Source organism: Podarcis cretensis, assembly GCF_951804945.1.
Source record: "Podarcis cretensis genome assembly, chromosome: 14".
NCBI classification, from domain to species: domain Eukaryota; kingdom Metazoa; phylum Chordata; class Lepidosauria; order Squamata; family Lacertidae; genus Podarcis; species Podarcis cretensis.
Window position 1 is genome coordinate 3,415,569 of NC_137183.1, and position 21,842 is coordinate 3,437,410.

The 21,842-nt window shown below is 44.7% G+C and overlaps 2 protein-coding genes and 1 long non-coding RNA gene across 5 annotated transcripts in view; 1 reads left to right on the forward strand and 2 right to left on the reverse strand.

Annotated features, from left to right (window-relative positions):
* The window catches only part of LOC307203027, a 180,261-nt gene that overhangs the window by 14,236 nt on the left and 144,183 nt on the right, over window positions 1-21,842 (forward strand). The gene's annotated exons all lie outside the window — the stretch shown is intronic.
* TRPM1 (transient receptor potential cation channel subfamily M member 1) lies at window positions 552-21,189 on the reverse strand. 3 transcript variants are annotated; one of them, XM_079953220.1, is made up of 13 exons: window positions 21,027-21,189; window positions 18,175-18,231; window positions 16,790-17,082; window positions 15,971-16,199; window positions 15,517-15,639; window positions 14,498-14,629; window positions 14,003-14,131; window positions 13,488-13,739; window positions 12,411-12,603; window positions 9,278-9,422; window positions 4,734-4,936; window positions 3,555-3,687; window positions 552-2,630 (listed from the first exon to the last, which is right to left on the reverse strand). In XM_079953220.1, exons 3-13 carry the CDS (start codon window positions 16,963-16,965, stop codon window positions 1,403-1,405), a joined length of 2,943 nt encoding a protein of 980 aa, XP_079809346.1. In that variant the 5' UTR covers window positions 16,966-17,082; window positions 18,175-18,231; window positions 21,027-21,189; the 3' UTR covers window positions 552-1,402. The 3 variants fall into 3 exon arrangements, with proteins under 3 accessions (XP_079809346.1, XP_079809347.1, XP_079809348.1); XM_079953221.1 differs by lacking the exon at window positions 21,027-21,189 and having other exon boundaries at window positions 12,429-12,603; window positions 18,175-19,267; XM_079953222.1 differs by lacking the exons at window positions 3,555-3,687; window positions 21,027-21,189 and adding an exon at window positions 3,457-3,522 and having other exon boundaries at window positions 2,471-2,630; window positions 18,175-19,272.
* Window positions 19,524-21,842, reverse strand: part of LOC307202909 (transient receptor potential cation channel subfamily M member 1-like) — a gene marked incomplete at its 3' end in the record, with an annotated part of 30,330 nt that continues 28,011 nt past the window's right edge. The window contains exon 13 of the mRNA XM_079953304.1: window positions 19,524-21,056. Within this exon, the coding sequence (XP_079809430.1) occupies window positions 20,808-21,056 (249 nt within the window). The remainder of the gene's footprint in view (window positions 21,057-21,842) is intronic.

Consider the following 21,842-nt stretch of genomic DNA (forward strand, 5'->3'; position numbering starts at 1 on the left):
CCGCACCCCCAACAGCCATCGTGGGCAGCTGTTTCAGCATCGATACCGTAAGGTAATAAATATAAGCCACACTTTAACTTTTCACAATCAGAATTTGGGGGGAAAGTGTGGCTTCTCTTTGGGCCAATACGGTACTAGTTTTTATAAGCACATCAGCTGGACTGGTGCACTGGAGTGGGTGGGTGGGAGAAACCCCCAAAGCCATGTCACATACTTGTGAGCAAGTTTTTTAGTTCAATTTTTTTTTTGTTTCCAAGCACTTTATCTAATTCCAAGCACTTTATCTAATTGCGGTTCCAGAATACCACCTACTCTTGTGAAAGAAATAATACTGTGGTGACATTTCTACCTCAAAAATGGCTTGAGACCATGTTATCTTAATGACCTACTTACACCTAAGTGAGTCTGCCTAAGCATGAAGCTTCTGAGGCCCTGCTGTCTGGTCCTCTCCTAAGAGCAATGAGACTGTTGGGTACAAGAACAGGACTTTCTCAGCTTTGGAACAAGGAGATATGTTTGACCTCAACACTGATGATCTTTAAAAAACCAACTCTGAAAACACATTTATTTAAGTCTGCAGTTGGCTGAATTGTGCCTGAAAAAAAGATTTATCTGATTGCCACTAGCCCAAACTGGCTGACCAGAACAACAACAACAACAGTGGTGTAAAAATAGTGCCAGTAAGACTCCGCTCACAAAGTCATCCCTCTTCCACAAGATACTCCTTCTTGCCCCCCACTTTCTTCCTTGGTGCCACTATAGATATGGGAAACTGCTGTCTCCCAAGGATCCTCAGTGTAGGGAGTTTGCAGGCAGTGAGTGTAGACAGGAATTATCACATACAGTGTTATATGTGGGTATATCCTTGATAAATACCTGTACTGGGTGCTGAGGGAATATACACTTGCCACACACAGCATTCACTTTTGCAAGAAGAAGAGCTGGTGATTGTGCCACTTTTTATGTGTGTTAAAAAAGGGCCTCTTGGTGACTCATTCTGCAGCATTGCCCTGAAGCCCACAAAGAGTGCTGTTGGCCTGCTCAATGAGACCCATTGTTTTAAGCAGTGGTGCTCTTATGGGTCAGGAGGATCCAGCCTCCAGATCACTAAACTACATTGCTTTTAGAATCATTGACATAATGAATTAAAGAATCCATGTTGACACTGTTGGCCGGGCCCTCCAGAGGTAGCTATGACCCTCAGGGAGAGCACACCTTCCCTTCACAAAAGCAGGAAGTGCTTTGAAGCAGGAACTGTTGGACACGAATGCATCTGTAAAAGCGAACATAGTGAGCTACCAAATGGCTCTTTAAAGGATGGGCATTTGGGGGTGTCATTTGTACCTGTGGTGTCCTGGCTTAACCACATCTCCCAACTATTGCTTGTTGAGAAAAGGCCATTTTAGCATTCAGTTTCTGCAGAGGCATTTTCTTGTTTTGCCTTCTGCTCTTCCGTTGCAGTCCCACAGGTCACCACTAGGCTGCTGACACTGCTGGCATGTCCTGGTCTATTAAGCCTGTCCTTAATGGACTTGGGTTTTCGAGAATGGCTGTGTAAACTCTTTGACCGTACGGAAGGAAAACCACAAGTCCTGTCAGATTTCACTGACAACAAATTGTCTGTGTGGATCCTTTTGGTGACAGGTGAGGAAGGATGGGAGGCACTGAGACCCACCACTTCACCAACATCACTGTCCTCTTCGGTGTCAGTCAGTAGCTGTTTCCGCTCAGCTTGCATCTCCGCTTCAGACACAATGCCAGGATATTCAGGAGGAGGCTCACTAGCTAGTTTCTGCTGAACCTCATACTTCCACTCGGCAGTCCATTGTTCAATTGTGGAAGGGCACACTTCATCCATGATGGTCCTATACTCTTGGTCCATAATGGTCCGGTTGTTAACTCCTCCAACCATATTTCCACCTTGTGCAAATATGTAACTCCTTGATTTCATCATGCTTGCTTCGCAAGCGTTGAATGTTTCAGAAGGGTAGTACCTCATTGCCCTAGGTTTGTCCAAAGGATAGGAGATGGTGGCTTCTAATTTGGCCTTTTCTAACGCTAAATGAGGGTTCTGAATTTTTGGTCCAGTTCCAGGCTGCCCATTCCCAACCATATCCATTTGGTTGAGAGTTTGGGGTGTTGTCTCTTCATTCTTACAGTGTTCCTGCCTGTCAACTGAGCCAGAACGGGATAGAGAAACATTCTGCGTAACATCTAAAGTGTTTTTGCTGTGATCTGTAGAGGCGCTTGTGGCAGAGTGGATACTTCCTTGGCGTTCTGGAGCCAGCTGTAGTTTTGAATCTGCTTTACGCAATGCCAAGGCTGGAGACATTGGGGTAGGCAGGTCATCATAGGCAAGATCATCACCGTGGTACCTGTACATGTAGCCATCAGAACTGTTTATGCTGCTTTGCCGGAGGAGGTAAGCAGCATCGCATTCCGAGGATGCCCGGGAACGTGTGTGAGTCAGCTCAGCTTTGTCGATGCCTGCCAGTTTCTCCAGAGCATTCGCCATCCGGCCAGAGAGTTCTTCCAGCTGAGAAAGTCGAAGGTCAACCGTCTGGAGAGAGGCTTTCATGAAATGTTCTCTTTCATTCACTTCTTCTAATCTCATAGACATGTTTTCAACTCTATAGAATTCAAGGGGGAGGGAATAAATTCATTAAGCAACACAGATTTGTCCTGCACTGTCATTATTAGCTCAGAACAGCACTTATGAGGAGGGCAGCTGTTTTATTAATTATTAGAGCTTCCAGTTTTACTCAGTTAATCAGTAGGTTATTACTCATTTCTTCATGCCATTGGCTGCCACAAACTTAATTATAATAAAAGCAAGAAAAGAAAAGAACCAGAGAGTGTTAGAATAACTTAGAAGGATTATAACAGTATTATAGCTAGACATCACACATTCCTCTGTTGCAGTTTCCGTTGGTTGAATTCTTACGATATTTAGAATATTTTTGCATGGTACTGTGGGCACTGCTACGCTGCCAGAGGGCCCACAGGCAGCTTGTGATTCCCCAGCATATTTTGTGATACCTTGCAAATCATCCCAACTTCCTGAGTAAGAAGAAGCCCAAGAGTTACAGGTTAATTCCCTGCCATGGGGGGGGGGTACTAGGGATGGAAGAGAAATTATATTTTGCATTTGAATGAAAATGGACCTAATTCATAGCCCTCAAACCAATATGTGATCCTAAGCACAACTCTCCTTCAAAATTGTCCACAGACAGCTTCTGGGTCATGTGGCCAGCATGACTAAGCCGCTTCTGGTGAACCAGAGCCGCACACGGAAATGCCGTTTACCTTCCCACTGGAGCATACCTATTTATCTACTTGCACTATGATGTGCTTTCGAACTGCTAGCTTAACAGGAGCAGGGTCCGAGCAATGGGAGTTCACCCCATCATGGGGATTCGAACCACCGACCTTCTGATCGGCAAGCCCTAGGCTTACTCTTTCCTTCAACATCTCCAAAGGACACTAGTGTTGAAGTCCATGCTTCCTCTTTGCCTACTGCAACTGGCAAGAAAATAAACAAATTCACTGGCTACCTTTCTGAAGTAACTCTAATACGTTCATCATTTGATGACTGTTCTTCATCTTCTTTTTGTCGGAAATATTCCTCAACACATTGCTCCTCAAATTCATACAGTTTTTTCAACTCTTCATCATTTAGAAACAGCTCTGAAAGAAATTGAGGCAGGGAAAGCATGTATTTTACCATGTCTATCAAACCCCCTAAACTCGGAAGAGACTACTACCACCTCAATGTGCATTTTCAGGCTACTTGTAATGAACATTAGGCTCTAATGCTGCAGGTCTAACCCCACTTTTCTGGGAGTAAACAGATCTGAGTAGACATGGTGAGGCTTGCAATGTTAAGGTTCAGTTCGGTACATATTCTAGCCTGGAGCCCTATATGGCAAAAATCTGGCAAGCAGGCAGTAGCTAAACACTGAATTTCTATAGTATGGCGGTTTGCACACTGTCCCTCGCAGAAATTAAAATCCAATCTGGAGTCCTGTGTTAGAAAAACTTTTCAACTATTGGAAAGTAGTCTAAAATATCAACAGCTCAATCCTGATCATGTTTACTCAGAAACAAGCCCTCCGTATTTATTGAGATATGCATCCCAATCCTTTTTGTAAACTGCTTTGAGGGTTTTTTCTTCTAACATTCAAGCGCTCTATGAATTTTATGAAATACATGCATAAATAACCCTATGCATGCTTACTCACTATGCTCAATGAGAAAGTGTGCTCAAGGTTGCACGCTTAGGGCTGGTTCACCTGACTCAGGGACACAGATTATCCCTTCAATATCTTATCCCATTCTGTGTACCCCTTTCACAACCATTTCCAGCATCTACAGCTCCCATCAGCCCCTGCCACTTTGGATAGCAATCGGGGATGATGGGAGTTGTAGTCCAGCTACAAGTTCCCCACCCGCTTTTGATTTAGTGCAACTAAGCCTGGTCTCTCCACACAGCAGCATGAGACAGTAAAGTGGCTATAGATGGGGGATGTTTCTGAGTTCTCCCCACCTTTCAAAAATGAAAGGTGGGCAGAAAGTCAAAACAAGGAGGATTCCAATTGGAGCCCCTCTGTGCTGACTTTCTGCTTGCAGATGGTCTATGGATGGGACCTTCAAACCCCTGCCTGACCCCTGCTATGGTGCCCAGTCAACCCAGACTCATAGCACAGAGAGAATGTCTGTCTCCCCCCACATACTCAGTCCTCGGTCGCGTTCATCTTGGTCCCCTTCTCTTCGTTTCTTGCAGCGGCAGCAGAGACGAACTATAATGATGTAAAGGTGGCTAAAGATGATCATGGGTGGAGGAAGCACTGGCCGGTCATGGAAGGTCATGATCAGCTGATACCGCTGGAACTTCCAGACTTGGTTGGAGATGGACTTCACTTCAAAGAAGGTGTTGCTGCAAAAGATACGCCCCTGATGAGTAGCTACACTACAAAATTGCCAGAGAGCTAAGTGAAAGTTGTGAGAACTCAGTCGTCTCTTCACATGTTGCCAGTTTAAAGTTGCCACATTTGGGGTGGGGACAAGAACATGGCACAGAGAGGGGAAATTGTCTCCAGAGTGAACCCTATTTGCCTTGCCATGCAAATGATGGCATCCGTTCAGAGATAGTGCAGATCCAACAGATCTGGGACCAGTTCTCCTTGAGCTTAGGGACTGAAGGGGATTGATTCAGTTTGCAATAGTTAACCTTCCTAATTCACACTTTCTGAAACAATAAGCAAATAGAAGTACAGCTACCCTGTGAAATTCGTACTTCTCTAAATTTTGCAAGACACTTCTCCAACCAATAAGTGTGCACGAAAGTGCATCTTGTAAGTGAAAATAACCTTAAAAACATGCATTATATTGGGAAAACTGCTTGCATAAATGCATATATTCGGTAAAATTATGTCCAAAATTCATCAGAAGGGATGCAGACAAAAGTGCAGACGGAAGAGAAATCCCTAACTTGATGCAGAAATGAGGCAAATTGAACTTCAGATTGGAAAAATGAGGAACTGAAATGGGCAGATTTGTTCTATTGAGATTTCAAGAGTAGGGTGGGGCCCAACAATTGCTGCTCTCATGCCCAGATAATGTCTCAGTATGGACTAGAAGGGCAACCACTGGGGAGAGAGTTGCACCAGTTGCCCACTGCCAAAGGACCTCTGCAAAATATCATTTCTTTTGGGGCTGATTATTTGAAGCATGGCTCAAACTGAGCATTGCAAACAACACCTCCTGGCGTTTGATGTGACATTAAACATTCAACTCATGAAAGGCCCTTTGTAACATCAAAGCCCATAGAAGCTCTACATTGTCTTGCTTTTTAAAATGCTGATCAGATTGACCTAAATAGCAATGTTTGCAAATCTCTCTCAGAAATATATTCTGTTAACTTGGTTCACAGAAAATGGGCAGGGAACCCTTTTTCTGCTGAGGACTGCATTCCCCTGGGGTCAGTTTGTTGGGGGCTGCATGCCAATAGTGCAGGGTGTGTGCTAAACCAGGTTACTGGAAGCATATTGGCATTTTGTATTTGAGTTTATTCACAAGTGGACAGGTTAAGCATAGGTAGAAGCACAGAAGTCCACTGCCCCCACACCAGACCTGGAAAGAGGCAGCTAGCACCCCCCAGAAGCTGTTTGCTTATAGATCCCAAACACTTCTCTCTGAAAAACACTTCTAGAGGAGCAGTTGTGTTACGCTCTGGTAGCAAAAATATGAAAGTCTTAAAGTCTAACAAATTTGTTATGGCGCAAGTGTTCCTGAACTCAGGCAATTGGGTTTGAGTCCACAAATGCTTCTGCCATGATACACTTGTTAGTCTTTCAGGTGACCCAAAACCCTTTCTTGTTTCAGCTATCTGGGTCTCTCTTAGTACCAAACTTTAATCTGCTGTTACTCACAGGTAGCTTGTTCTGCCACCCCCAGCTAGAGGAAAAAATAAGGATGCGTCATTTTCTCTAACCATCTCCTAGCTTCTTTGGGCCATCTTAATTACCATGGAGACATATCCCTTTTGTCAAGCCCAAAACTCTGACCGAGTATTGCCTCTGGGAAGACCACACTGATCAATCTACTCTCAGAAATCTGATTGGAAATCCATAGCAATTGCATCTCTTCAGGAATGGGAATACATGAGACCAACAGCCTGAGGTGGGGGACACATTTTGCTCCTTCTGGGTTTGTTTATCCACCTTTGGTCCCCATCCTGCACTCAGTTCTCACTGGTGGCTCCTAGAAGCTTTCAGCATGCAACAGCAGCCACAACCCAGGAAGGGTTTGAACTGGCCAGCTAAACCAGATGAAGGTAGCTGATGGGTCTCAAAACCTTGGTGAGTTAGGGACTTTCTGTCAAGGGTGCTTCCAGTCAAAGGAATGTGCATGGCAGAGAGTTCACTCTTTGTTGTCAAAGATAACATAGTTGCTTTGCTTCTACTGCTCCAGATACCTACACACATCAATCTGGTATCTAGGCAGCTACTCCCAGTTCCACCCCTACCAATTTATGTACCTTTCCAAGTTGGGCTGTGCTCATGTAGCCAGGGACTCTGCCTGCATGGAAACTTCCTCTGCTCGTCCCACTTCAATTCCCTTCTGATTCTGGGAGACAGTGGTGCAGGAGAGGGTGGGGAAGCACTTGCCTGGCCTGCCTTTTCCTCCTCTTTCTCCAGCTCTGAAACTTCTCCAGCCTCTGATTCTCACCTCCCAGCTAGTATAGGCCCTCACAAACCTCCTGCCTCTCCTGGGTCAGACTCCAGCCCTGCTTCCCCGGTATACACTCCTCAGCACCCTGCCAGTCTATGACACTTCCCTTGCATGTGAAGACAGGCTCCAGTGGATGGAGCAGAGCAGATGAAAGCAAGAGTGGGTCCAATGGCCAATAAGGTGGCTTCTGCATGTGCTGTAGAGGGAAGTGAGGGGCAGATGGGGCTTGTCCCTTCCTAGAAGGGAAGGAAGCCCTTCTAGGAGAAGGAAAACTGTGATTCTAAACCTCCACTGCTTTGTAGGATAAGTAAGAAAAGTCTAAGGAGTAAACCCTACACAAATCTGGAGTGGAGTCCATAAGACGGTTGGATGGTATCCTTCTGGCAACTCCTGCAGCCAAGCTACTGCCAAACATCTTGCTCTGCTTTCCTTTGGACCACATCAGTGAGGCCAAGAGGGTTGTCTTGTGATCTGGGCAGCCAGAGGCAGCCTCCATACACACTGTCCAGGCTTGCACCCCAGGGAGGTCACTTCAGTGCTGCTAATGCAGCCATTGTACTTCACCCACAGAGGCACACTCCATTGTCTCTTGACAGATGCCAAAAACTGGCTGTAGAAGTACTGGAGAAATGCAAATTTTGAAAGGTAGCTGCATTTCAGCTTGTGTATTGTTTTTCTCCCTCATCCCTAATGGTGATGGTTATATTTTACTACTTGACAATTTGGTGCAATGGTGTTTGGCCATGTAGATCCTTTCACTGTTCTTGCACTGTCTCTTTTCATTTTTGTGAGAGTCAACAAATTGCACTCCCAAGTCTTCTGCAGGAGAAGAGAAGCATTGGCAGTGCAACAAATCATGGCCCATCCCTGTGACTACCAAGCAAGGATGGGTTAACTGCATGACCTACTTCCTACAATGTTGATTTTATTTGCAGTCCCTTCAGATAACCACCACTGTGCATGCAAGAGAATCACTTTCTCTCTTCTTCTTTTTTCCCTTTTAAATTTAGCTCTGCGACTGGCATGTGACTCCTTTTAAAATGCATGACCTTTTCAGCTATTGAATATTCTACTGTAGATAGCAAAATAAAAGATAGCTTTGTGAGCAAGTCTGATTTCAAAGGACAGCACCCAAACCGGGCACAGTGCCCAGGACAATGGCATGGATCTACACCCACCAGCAATCCAGTTTTGGATACTGGCAGCAAAAGATAACAGTGTGATTGAGCAGTAAATATAGGCATCTCCCTCGCTTGTGTGTATGTGTTAAAGCAAGCAGCCATATGAGACCTAATGCTAGTAGCAGCTCATCTAAACCCAGGGAGGGCAACTTGTGTGGTCTTCCTGCTGCTGCTGGACCACAGCTCCTACCTGGAGGCCCACAGATGTTTCAGTCCTAATCTAAACAGATGAAGCTCTACCCTTGCCTTGCCCTTGCCCTACATACACACAACACTTTATTCTAGAATCAATGGAGATTGAGTACACAGTCCAAACACAGTCTAGATCTGTTGCATATGTTTCACCCCAGAAAAGGGCTTCTTGGGAAACTGGCTTCATTCTGAAAAGAAATGTTCATTGCAGGTTGCTTCTGCGTTACCGTGCAAAATTTAAATCAGAAAACAGATGGATGTAGGCAGCCCTGGCAATGCCAGGGTGTATTCTCACCTGCCCAAAGTCTGGTGTGTACCAAGATCACAGTCAATCCTTGCTTTTCTATTTCCCTGGGACATGTGCAGGAAGGAAAAGGCATGAATATCCTGATCAAGGGGAAGGTTTTCAAGTGTGTATCACGTATCCACCCCCACCCTTGCTGACAGCTGGGTGATAGCACCTAGACCGAAAGCAGCATGCTCATGAAGAGCACAAACAATTCCAAATTGAGGAAACTGACATTTCTTGCGCATGCGCGCGCCTCACTCTCTTTGGCCACAGTTGATCCTTCACCTAACTTTCTCAGGGTCCCCCTAATAAACTCCACCAGACTTCTTCACAGTAGGAAGGAATCCAGAGTGAGTATCTCCCTCGTAAGCAAAACACTCACTTGAAAACAGCAATCAGCAAGTTGACCAGGAGAATGTTGGCTACCAAGAGGTAGCAGGCCATGATTGCGGGAGTCAGCCATGCGCCAGGGATGCACTGGGGGAAACGCTTTCCATCCTCATCATAAAGGTTTTCCCCACACGGAGCTGAGGATGGAATTGGCTTATGGTTATTCAACATGGAGCACATACAGTGAGGGCTCTGTGTAACTGGGGGAAGGTAGAAATCAGAGGGACCCAGCCCAAGGTTGTTGTAGGGCACAGGGCACATGCTTGAGTAACTGTCCTTTTTGTGGGGCAGTCCAGCCTCTGAACACACCCAGATGGGTTTACACAAACAACCACCTTCTCCCTCCCATGCACATTTCTGATTTCAAAAATAGCAGCCCCCCCACCCTCCACAGGAATTCAACTCTGTGGGGCCAAATCTGGTAAGGGGCAGACTGGTGAAATCTGGCAGGTCAGGGCAGAATGTGAGGGGAGGGGGGTGCAGCCTGTTGGCTTGTGGGCAGGACCAGGGCATAACGAGGTGGGTGGAGCCTGGCACAGTCTAGAGTTCACCAGCTTATTAGGTCATCTGAAAGCACAGTTTTACTGGCTGGGACTAGAACTAACTGGGTACCCAGGTCAGTGTATGTTTAACTCAGAGTAGGTCCACTGAAATTAGTAAGACAGGACCAACTTAGGGCCATTTCAATGGGTCTGTGAAGCGCCTTTCTCACAGACCATAGCTGTCAACCTTCCCTTTTTTTGCGGGAAATTCCCTTATTCCAGCGCCGTTTCCCCCCTGCTATCCTGGATTGTTAGATATCCTGTAGACTGTCCCCAGGACAGGTGAGGCTGCTGATCCCTTATTTGAAAAGTTGACAGCTATGACTATTACAGAGCCAAGATTCACTTCCTTTATCACAGATATTGGAACTTTTTTTTAAAGCAATCACACAAACAGCTGGACAGCTTTAAAAGCCTCTTCTGGGGATTTTGGACTATTGCTATGGAAACAGCATAGGTCTAAACCCTGCCCTGGTTGTCTAAGATGCTGCAGAAATTTGTTGCAAAATTTGGGTTTCTGATGGGTCAAGACTCACACCTCAAATCTTCAGCTGGCAAAGGTGGGTGTATGAGGTTTTAGGTGGTGGCGAATTTGGGGACCAGGTCATGACAACATGGCAGTGGCAGGTATTGCACTAAAGCTGAGATGAACTCTAATTAAAGGGTCACTGGGAAGGGGGGGGTGTGGAATCCACCAATAAAAACATTTAATTGATTTGTCAAATCCCTGCAAAGACTTACGGTTAATTTCCATGGCATAGACTACCCAGCGTTCCGAAAGCAAAGAATAAAAATGCAAAAAGCAGCATTTTAAAAAGGGATAAAAGAACAAGAACAGTAGGGAAGGAAAAACACACATGTGACTGACAATATGGTTGCTCTTCAGCTGCGGGAGAAAGATAAGGCCTTCAAATGTTTTAACAGGCAAGAGACATGCTCTGAAACAATGGCTCTTGTCAGGACTCCAGAAGGCCTTGCAATTTCCTTTTCTCTTGGACTTTCCGAAACATTATGTATGGCAGCGTATTTGTGGCAATCAAAAGATAATTACAAAAGGCAGCTGGCAGATGATCATGTAAATATTCAAGCTATTTCAATTATGTAAGGATGACGTGGGCAGACTCTCACCACAAGAACAAAGCACCACAAGGCAATTGCACAAGATGGACAGTGTGGCTGCCCTGGGAACACTTTTTGCTCTCTGGAAACACACTCTTGAATCTAGATCAGCCTCACAGAGAGGGGTCTCAGGCTACAGCAAGGGTCAGGGGCTCCACGCGGCTCAGGTCCAGAAGGGAGAGAGGAATAGCTGCTAGTGGAAGATTTCAGCAAGCATCAGTCACACACTGTAAAGCCAAGAAGGCTACAAACCGTAAAAAGCTGGATTTCTTTAGAAATAGGCACACCATGTTAAATTGAGGTGTTCTCTTTTTTAAAAAATTAAAACTATGCAGAAGGCTCGCACCTTCAGTCATGCCATTTAAAAATAAATAAATGAGACAATGGTTTTTGAACAACCTCACTTGAAAGAAATGCAAGGGTCATTCACAAAGAATATGGTGGTGGTGATTTCCTTGATGCTCATTTTATTGTGCAAAAATGGTCAGCTGCTCCTTAGCTGTGTAGGGCACACAAAAGCTTCCCCTGCCAGGCAGGGCTTCTTCGCTAGAGAACTGTGTGTTCACGGGACCATTTCCTCCCCCTGTTGACTGTATTATCAGGTTCTTAAAAGACTCAAGATGCACACAGGTCCATAACACAAATTTGCCTAAGATTTGCTGACAGAAAAGAGGTTTTCTGTAAAAGGGAAGGGATATATGAATGCTCTTTCTTTTTAACTTGCAAAATAAAGGGAATTGGCTGCAGGTGAAGACACAGTTTGAAAGAGATAATCATGTCTGCCACAAAGACAAGCTACAAGGCTGGTTCATTTCTGGGTCCAATTCGAGGGGCTCATGTTGGTGTTCAAAACCCTAAAGGGCTTTGGCCCCAAATATCTGAGAAGCTGTCTGCTTCTGTACAGACCCTTCTAGGTGTTGAGATCAGCAGAGTGGGCCCTAGTGGTAGTTCCACATTCCTCTGAAATTTGGTGATGGTGGCACCCCACCCTTTTCTGTTGCAGCCCCTAAGCTAAGGGATTCCCTCACTGCAGAGGTGTGCCTGACACCTTCATTATGCATCTTTCAGCAAATGCTGATGATGTGCCTCTTTGCTCTGGTCTATGGACACCTGAAATGTGTGTTTTCAGGAACCACCCTATAATATGTAATCTGCTTTAACTGTTTGTCATTCTGAATTTTCAATTGCCACAACCTCCCCTGGGAGGGTGGGCAATAAATAATTGTAATGACAGCAGCAGCAGCAACAACAACAACAAGAAGATATGCATGCTCTTTCTGTTTAACCTACAAAATAAAGGGAATTGATTGAGGGTGATGGCAAAGTTCAGAGGAGTTCAATCATGTCTGCCACAAAGACAAAGCTACAATAACCGTAAGTAGAAAAAGTGATGCCGATTCCAAATTAAATGTTGATTAATTTGGACCCGATCATCTGCCTCAGAAACAGGAAACAGAATCTTACTATGAATTCTGTTCTTACGGTCTATCTGGTCAGCAAACACCTCTCCATAGATCATCCAGTAGGGCATGTAGAAGATGTTGCGGACCAGTCTCCAAGACGGCTGCTCATCGGGATGCAGGATGGCTTGACGGGCAACTCCAAAGCTCATCAGGACCACCAGCATAATCACCACAAAGTACAGCATGTCAATCATCTACACCAAGAAAGAGCGTAGAGCAACATATCAAGAAAGGATCAGCATAGAAATTACTGAAAAACAATATGAACACGATCTGTTATATATTTCATTTATGAATCACTTCCTATGAAGCCAAGCAGCTCCAGACCTCAGATCTGCACCTCGTTAATACCTGTCCAACTCTCAGGGCATGACAATGTACTCCTATGGAAACTTTTAAAATATAATTTGGTTAATCTTCTAGGTGACTGGAGGTGGGCAGTTGCTATGGAAAGGGCCTTCTCAGTGGTGTCGTATCAATTATGAAACAGTCTCCCCAGGATTATTTATCTGGAACCAAAGTTTATGAGTTCAAGTAACCAGCTTAAATGCTTTTATTTGCCTGTCACATATAATGACAGTTGATTGTTTCTGACTTCTGCTAAAAAAAAATCTGCAATGTGTTTTTGATGATATAGTTATCATTTAAATTGGAAGTCATGTTGTAAGTTTTTTTAAAAAACTGAAAGGTGGGCTATAAAAGTTTTACCGGTAAATCATAATTAACATTCCCATCAACTTCAATGGATCTTAAAAAAGCATCACTTGGGCTGGATCGTGACCTTAATGTTTGGCTACATCCAAGTTTCTGTTAGCAAACCCTTGCAACAGTGTTCAATTTGTGCTAAAATGGAGCGCTAAGGTTGCAGAGAGCCATCTGATGAAACATTGCACAGAAATACCCCAATTCATATGGGGTTGTAACAATTCTCTCTGGCTCCTAGTCCTCCAGTATGTATCCAGTTCTCCATTCAGTTTCTTAGGGCTTCTTGCTTTCGGATAAGCTGCAGCGCCACTCTGCCTTTCTTTAATACCTGCCATGACACCTGCCCTCTCTGTTTCAAAACATAGTTACTTACCATTTTTCCAATCATCATGACATAAGGCCCCAGGTACTTATTCACACCAAAGATGTCCAGTACTCGGATGTACCAGAAAATGATATCCACACAGTAGATAACTCTTCCATAACTCATATAAGGCTGGTTTTGCAAACGGAGAATGGCCCCAACCAAGAACACAGAAATAGCAACCAAATCAGTGATGTTCCAATATTCTTGTAGCCACACTTTTATTTTCTGACTCAATTTACCTGGTTCTGACATCAAAATCTGAAAATAAAGTGGTGGGAAGGGAGAAAGGAAGGTGTTTAATGTGGTAATGGGAGAAAGAAGCTTGAGACCTATTAGCTTCTTACAACCAGTTTATCCTACTTCAGGTCCCTTGGGCATTCAGACACCCCAGTGAACATGTGGATTGTAGGATTATGCCAGGGGGAGTGGCTTTTGCATCCCTAACTGTTTTCCTCCTTCCTTGTGACATCAGAGCAGGTGGAGAATTTCAAAAGAACAGTTGCCAGAATGGTTAAAATTACCTCTCTTACTTTCTCCAATGCCAGAGTCACAATGTATGAAATGACAACCCATTCCTGGAGTGAGGGCCAACGATCCTTCGGTACCAAGATTATATAGTTGAACAGCATTAAGTACCCTAGGTAGGATATCTGGAAAAAGAAATAAAAAGAGACCTCACGCTGCATTTTTGGGTTGATTCATTTGTAGGGATGTTGGGTGATGGTGGTTGCACAATGATGATGACACTTCTGCTTAGAAACCCAAAGCAGGGTTCTCCCCCCACTATTTACACCATTTACAATTTTTTGTTGTGTTTTGGAAACCAGTAATTACCAGTAATTTTGGAGTAGGGAATAAAGAAGTGAGAGGCCAGCCTACCACAACATTGAACTTTCCAGATGTTCTAGGCCATTGTTCCCATCAGCATGGCTAATGGTCAGCAGTGACACATTACATCAGCAGGAGAGAATGGAACATGTTGTTTTCAACAAAGGATGAAAATAATTTTCACTCACTGTGTAAAACCAGAACTTCACAATTGGTGCATTATAAAATTCATAGATCTTTGTTCCAATGGGAAGGCTCCTTTGCTTTTTGTTCCCATCTTCTTCATCACCCTTTCGGGAACCAGTATCAGCATTTGCATCCTGAAAGACAGGTAGCTTAGGATCATAGATTGTTCCCACTGGAGGGCTCTCATCCATTCAAGGTTAAAGGGGGTGGAGGAGAGAAAATGTCTGAACATAGACAAACTGTCCTGTTTGCTTGCTTGCTTGTTTTTCTACAGGCACATATTATTCAGTTGTAAGAGCCATACTAGAACCTTCATTACTTAAGGCAGCGGTTCTCAACCTGTGGGTCCCCAGATGTTGTTGGACTACAACTCCCATCATCCCTGAGCTCTGGCCTTGTTAGCTAGGGGTGATGTGGGAGTTGTAGTTCAACAACATCTGGGGACCCACAGGTTGAGAAAGGCTGACTTAAGGTATGTAGACTTGTCTGTAGTCAAATAGGTTGCTCATGCTTCAAAAACCTGCAAAGCTTGTTTGCCAAAACAACAACAACAGTGGGACAAAAGCAATGAATGCGAACAGTAGAGGAAAGTGCACATCAAAATGCAATTATTAGTGAAATAAATATTTCAAAATGCATTAGTTAGGGGGAAATGTTTGCAAAGTGTATATTGTTCAAAACTGCATAAAAATGTGTTCATCAAAGGAAATTCACACTAGAATGTTGATGGATTTTCATGAGATTTTCTCAGCAGATTGCTGGGGAAACGTGGAGCACTGAATTTAAGGTTGAAAAATAAGAAAACAGAGAGAAACAAAGATTGACAATATCCTTCCTTGGAACTTGCTGAAGTTCTGAGGAAGAGCAAGAATCTCAAATACAAAATCTTCAGCATCCCTGACTGAGTTACAATTCTCAGCATTCTTGGCAATTGGGGAAGCCACGATGACTATTAAACAGGGAATAAAGGTGAGACATGTTTGTGGTGTTGAGAGGCTTATAGAGATGGGCTGCCACTGACCACATTTTCTTCTTCTTTTTCTTTCCCAACTTCATTTTCCTTTGACGTTTGGTAGGAATAGTCATCAGAGGTACGGAACTCCAGGAACAGGATGGTAGGAGGTATGAGGATCCCCATGATAACCTGCACGAGAGGAAGAAGGATGGTTCAGTGCATGGCAAGAGCCATTTATGATTTGAAATTTATGGTTTAGTTGCATAGGATGCAGCTCAGGGCCAAACTAGAAATTCCTGGAGATGTCTGATTGGAGATCAGTGATCACATCACCTGTCTCTTGGTTCTACTTGTTTAAGCCAGCATGTATTGAAGGGAGGGGGAACTGGAGCAGGACTGTGGCTCTGGAGGAGGTATTATTCCTGCCCCCAGTGCTATTCTCCTCCATATATGTACAGTTTCCCCCTCCCTCCTATATAGCAAGCCCAGGTGCCTGCAGGCCTAAGCAGTCCATGCCTACCTTAAGGCCCGGATTTTTCCTCATGCGCAACCTCCCCATCCACATGTCTGTCAGTAACATCTGGCTGCAGGTGTGTGCGATGAAGTCCCTGTGCTTTGCTGCCACTGCAAGTTTCAGGCAAGTAGAGTTGCTCCAGTTTTTCAGCTCATATGTCAAAAGTTTCATGGCTACTTGCTCATCATGCTTATATGACTGATCCAGCAGCTCAACAGCAAGCTGGCCAAAATCTCTGGAGAGATAAAGAATGCCAGATTGGCTAGCAGCTAACAAATTAAACACGGGAGTAAAAATAACATCACAGGAACAATGCAACAGGTCAAAGCAGTAAAGCCAGTAAAATCTATTAAAATTGCTTATTAAAACCAGTCTTGAGGATGTACTGGAAGACCAGGGCAAGTAAAGTCTTCAGCTGGTTCTGAATGGACTTCAGGTTCAGTACCAGGTGATACTTCCTGGGGAGGACATTCAAGAGCCAGGGGCCACAACAGAGAAGACCCTTCTGTCTGATTCAACTTGAGAGAGCTGAAGGACTCAATCAGTAGATCATTGTAACATTGGGGCAGGTTCATGTTTAATACTAAGAAAATATAAATATAAACTATATACTAAGAATATATAAATATAAAAAAGCAGAACAGGAACTGGAGAAGGGCCTTAGCTCAGAAAGTCTCAGCTTAGACCGAGAGCCAGGGACAGGCCCAACGTCATCCAAATGAGCTTCATAGCTGAGTGGGGTTTTCAATCCTGGTCTCCCAGGTCCTGATCTGACAACCTAACCGCTACACCACACAGTCCAGCCCCACACTTTGGGTGACTAACTTTGAGTTGTTGTCCAGGTCTTGAGAGATGTCATCCACCAGCTCACTCTCTGAAGACTCGTGGGCCATGGCTTTGTAGAGTTTGCAGGCCACCAGTGCCTTGGCCATGGTCTCCTCTCCACGTTGCCAAAGGAAGAGAGCCATCTTCTGCCGCTTCATCAGCACTGCCCAGACCATGAGCTCATGGAAGGGGTACTGGAAGCGGCTGACTTCTGGGTCATCCACATCAATGTCTATCTCCTCTTCCTTCTTCTTCTTCTTCTTCTTCTTCCCTTTGGTTGGAAGTTCATCATCCTAGGAAGGAGCAATTCAGTTAATTTCACATTTAGGCTACATTTTACTGGTGTTCCTGCAGATTATTACAGGTTGTGCCCATGAATAAAGATAGATGCTTAAGGAAAAGGCCATGCACTGCTGTTAAGTTGAAGGTTAAGCCAGAAATACAAGCATGCAAAATCATTGTGCCTGAATTGTTAGTAGAAGAGTGCCTTCTTATGGCGATGACAATGCTTCCATGCAAAGCGTCACTGCAAATTCACAACATGTGCTTTTCTGTGGGTATCACAGCTCATGATGTTACCTGTGCAAATGGCACATAGACAGATGCAGGTCCTTCAGACTGATGCATCAGTCATCCTACCTTCAAATCATTTGGCATGATGTTGGAGTTCAAATGAAATCACTGGAAAAGGACCTAAACCTTCTAAATATCAGGTTTCTAAATAAATGACCCAGCAATTCCCAAACTGTGGCTGAGGTACACTGTAGTGTCATGAGAGAACTGCTGGAGCTCTCTGCGAAATTAATCCATTTATTATTTACAGCAGGGGTGCACAACCTGTGGCCCTCCGAATGTTTCTGAACTACAACTCCCAGCAGCCCCAGCCAGCATAGCCAGTGATCAGGGATGATGGGAGGTGTAGTCCCACAACATCTGGAGGACTGCAGGTTGGGCACCCTGATCTACAGGCTTCTGTGAGCCCAAAGTGCCCTCTGTAAAGGAGGCTGACCCCCTGCATCTCTGCATGATTATCTGCCCCCTTCCCACTGCCTTCCAGGCAGCCACTGATGGACACAGGTCATACTATTGCATCTCAGCATCACGCATGGCTCGGCCTTTTGGTGCAGAGGTGCAACACAACTATTTGCCTTTGTCTCTAGATGTATCGCTGATCTGGCTTGGGGCCCTTTCAGCCAGCCCTTGCTAGGCATGGCTCATCCTGCTGTATCCCTGTTTCAAGTGTGATTGAGTCATGCAGGCACTCTTGGTGCAGAGAAAGGCTAGAATGAGCACATGGGCATGTATTTCTCCAAGAACAAGCCAAGTCACATGCAAAGCAGGTGGCGACAAAGAGCATCTTGAAGAAGGCTGAATGGAAATTTCACCTGTGAACATGAGATCTTACGCCGGAGGACCCAGCAAAGGGAGAACTATCCCATCTCCTAAATGGGGAAGGAGGATGGAGCATTACGACTGGAACTGGAGGCAAGGAGGAAGGAGGTAACAGAAAGACAGTATGGGCAGTGGAGCCACAGCTAAGGGTGGGGCAGGGAAACATAATTAGAGGGAAAATACCAAATACTAACCAGTTCTTGACAGCCTAGAACAGGGAGGCTTTCCACAGTTATTGTTCTTCAATGGGTAACGAGGAGAACAAGTGGAAGTCCCAGAATTACCTACCAGGCTGCTGAGAGTTGTTAGGACACCCCTATTCCCCTCACAGTTACAGTTCAGAGTTCCCTGGGAAGAGGGATTTGTTGCTCAATCACTTTGTAAGCTGTAGTTCTATGAGGGGAACAGGGGTGTCCTAGAAACCCTTATTTATTTAATTTAATAAAATTTATACACTGCTTTGATTGTAACAAAAGCAACAACCTCAAAACGACTTACAAAAGGTAAAACAGTAAAATCAAGAAAAAATCACAATCATACTTTAAAACATACAAAAGTTAAACAGATTAAAATTACCTCAACTTCCTAATCAATAATGTTTTTATCAGGGGGCGAAAGGAGTACATTCATACCTTGGAAGTCAAATGGAATCCATTCCGGAAGTCCATTCGACTTCCAAAACGTTCAGAAACCAAAGCTCCTGCAGCCAATCGGAAGCCGTGGAAGGCCCATTGGACATTCGGCTTCCAAAAATAGTTTGCAAACCAGAATACTCACTTCCAGGTTTGCGGCATTTGGGAGCCAAAACGTTCGAGAACTAAGCTGTTAGAAAACCAAGGTACGACTGTACAGTGAAGGCATCTGCTTGATCTCAAGAGTCAGAGAGTTCCAAAGTATAGGCATTGCCACACTAAAGGATCAAGTTTTTCCCAATACAGAAGGGGTATTATGTGGCCCCTGTAGTAGTGCCAGTTCTGCTGATAGGTCGATTTGGCACATGTGGGGTAAGGCGATCTGTAGGTAAACTGGTCCCAAGTTGTTCAGGGCTTCATATACTTATAGTAACACCTTGAGAGAGCCAGTGTGGTGTAGTGGTTAAGAGCGGTAGTCTTGTAATCTGGTGAACCGGGTTCGCGTCTCTGCTCCTCCACCTGCAGCTGCTGGGTGACCTTGGGCCAGTCACACTTCTCTGAAGTCTCTCAGCCCCACTCCCCTCACAGAGTGTTTGTTGTGGGGGAGGAAGGGAAAGGAGATTGTGAGCCGCTTTGAGATTCCTTAAAGGGAGTGAAAGGCGGGATATCAAATCCAAACTCTTCTTCTTCTTCTTCTTCTTCTTCTTGAACTTGGCCTGGTAGCTAATCAGCAACCAGTGCAGATCTCTGAGCACAGGTGTTATTTATTGACAAGGCCTCACTCCTCTCAGCAATTATGCTGCAGCATTCTGCACTAACTGCAGCTTCCAGATCAAGTGTGAGGGACGCCCCATATAGAGCACATTGCAATAATCTGGTCTTGAAGTAACCAACACATGAACTGCTGTGGCTGGTCCAGGAATGGCTGTAGCTGTCAAACCAGTCACAGTTGGTGAAAGGCACTCCAGGGACAAAGCTGAATCCAGAGGCGCCCCCAAACTGTGAACCTGCTCCTTCGAAGGGAGTGCAACCTTAAAAACTGCAACTCCTGGAATTCTTTGCGGGAACCATGACTATTTAAAGCGGCCAGAATTTAGTCCCACTGTCTCTTCCTGTGTGGACTCAGTCTCCCACCCCTCTCAGAACAGGCAGTGGCATTCTAAGACTCAAACGTGAACATGCTGCCACCTCCTGGGAGCAAAGGCACGAACAGATGTGCCCTGCAATGGTGCCTGGCGAGCTGCATGTGGAATATCTCTAGATTTGGGCCACTGTTGCCCATTTTAAGCTTTTTAGGCCCAGCCATCTCCTGTCTCAGGAGGGATGAATGCTTTGTCATGCACTCATCAGAAAAGACAAAGAGATGTCAAAGAAGATTAAGCCTTGTTGATGCCTCCTTTGAACACGGCAAAGCTGCTTACAAGCTTTCAGCGTGCCTGGCTTTGCTTTGTATTTATATATTTTATATCTGTGATATAACAATAAGTTCTTCTGCCCATTTAGAATAAAGGCTTATACACTTTGCACAGGGACACTCTCCCCTTTATCCTAATAGCTCAAGGAACACCCAGAAAGCATGGGTTGGTCTGAGGTTTCCAGAAAACCTATGTGTTATTTAAGAGGATCATAACAGGATGAAGTTGGGGGGACGCACGCAAACAGCTGCTCCCTTCCAAATGCAATAGGTGCAGTGCACATGTGGAACAGCTGCCACCAGAGTACTCACTGCAGGTATGCATCCATTGCTCTGTCCTGGAAGAATCAGACCAAATGAGGTAATCCATCTATATGTGATTCCAGCAGTCTATATGGATTTTCTCTACTGTACCTAAAAGCATACAGCTTGAACACAAGTTGCTGCGTGCCACTAAACTTGGAAGCAAAATGAGATGATCCAAAAAGAAGGTAGTGGTTTTTTAGAATCAAAGAACTTGAGAGTTGAAAGGGACTCCAAGGGTCATCTAGTCCAACCTCCTGCGATGCAGGAATAACAGTTAAAGAACCCCTGGCAGGTGGCCGCCTAACCTCTGCTTTAAAACTCTCAAGCAGCTCTTACCATCCGAAAGTTCTTTCTGATGTTTAGTCAGTATCTCCTTTCTTGTCATTTGAATCCATTGGTTTGGGCCTTGCCCAAACATACCATATGATAAATTTACTCCCCTGCCCCTAATTAGAGAAGAAACTTGTGTGACAAAAAAACAAAAAAGACTTACCTCCATCCCTAGAAGCTTGAGAGCTTTTGGCTGCATGTTTCAAAAAAGAAATGAAACTTTTAGTTTGTGAAGAAATGTTATTTTTGTCCATCTTCTAGATTGCAGATACTGCTGCATGTTTCAAAGAAAGCCTATCTTTCATGCTATTGGTTAGCAGACATAGGCTAGCTTCCTCTTTCTCCATTATAATGATATCCACACCCCCCCCCCCCCCGCTCCACCTCAAGATTTAGCACACTGGCATGCAGCTCCAGAAGAGACTGTAGACCTCAGGCTGAAAAAGGTTCTCTACCCCTGCACTATGGGGAGGGGGAGGGGGAGGGGCAGTCTTCCCCATCACCTGCTCTTAGATCCCCCTTTACCTGGAGATGCTGCCAGGAACTGAAGCTGGGATCATTTGCATGCAAAGCATGTGCTTTACTAATGAGCTGTGCAACAGAGCTATGGTCCTTTGCTCTTAAGAACAAAGGAATTTGCTGGGTCAGACTTAAGGTCCATGTACTCACATGGACTCACAACACAAGACACGCCTCCTTCCCCCTTCCTTAAAGGGCTTTTGACAAAGGCAGGCCAGTCTTAGCCTGCACCCAACCATCCACCTGTGTCACATTTCATTTTCTTTTTTCAGTTGCAAACACCTTCCTTCCTTCCTTCCTTCCTTCCTTCCTTCCTTCCTTCAAGTCCAATGGAACATGTACCTCTTTTCTAATATATCTGATCTAGTTTCATAGAAGAATGCTAAAGATGGGATCAAGCCAAATTCAGTACTTGCTGTGCATGCAGAGATCAAACAGAAGGAGAAAACAGACACCAATC

What these genes read in the sequence shown, in the direction of transcription:
- TRPM1 (XM_079953220.1), bottom strand. Translation starts at nt 16,965, where the DNA reads ATGGTCTGGGCAGTGCTGATGAAGCGGCAGAAGATGGCTCTCTTCCTT. An exon ending in GGAAAAATCCGGGCCTTAAG is followed by an intron (nt 15,640 to 15,970) that starts GTAGGCATGGAC and finishes CCTCTCGTGCAG; the next exon opens with GTTATCATGGGGATCCTCAT. An exon ending in CATTGGAGAAAGTAAGAGAG is followed by an intron (nt 13,740 to 14,002) that starts GTAATTTTAACC and finishes CTTTATTTTCAG; the next exon opens with ATTTTGATGTCAGAACCAGG.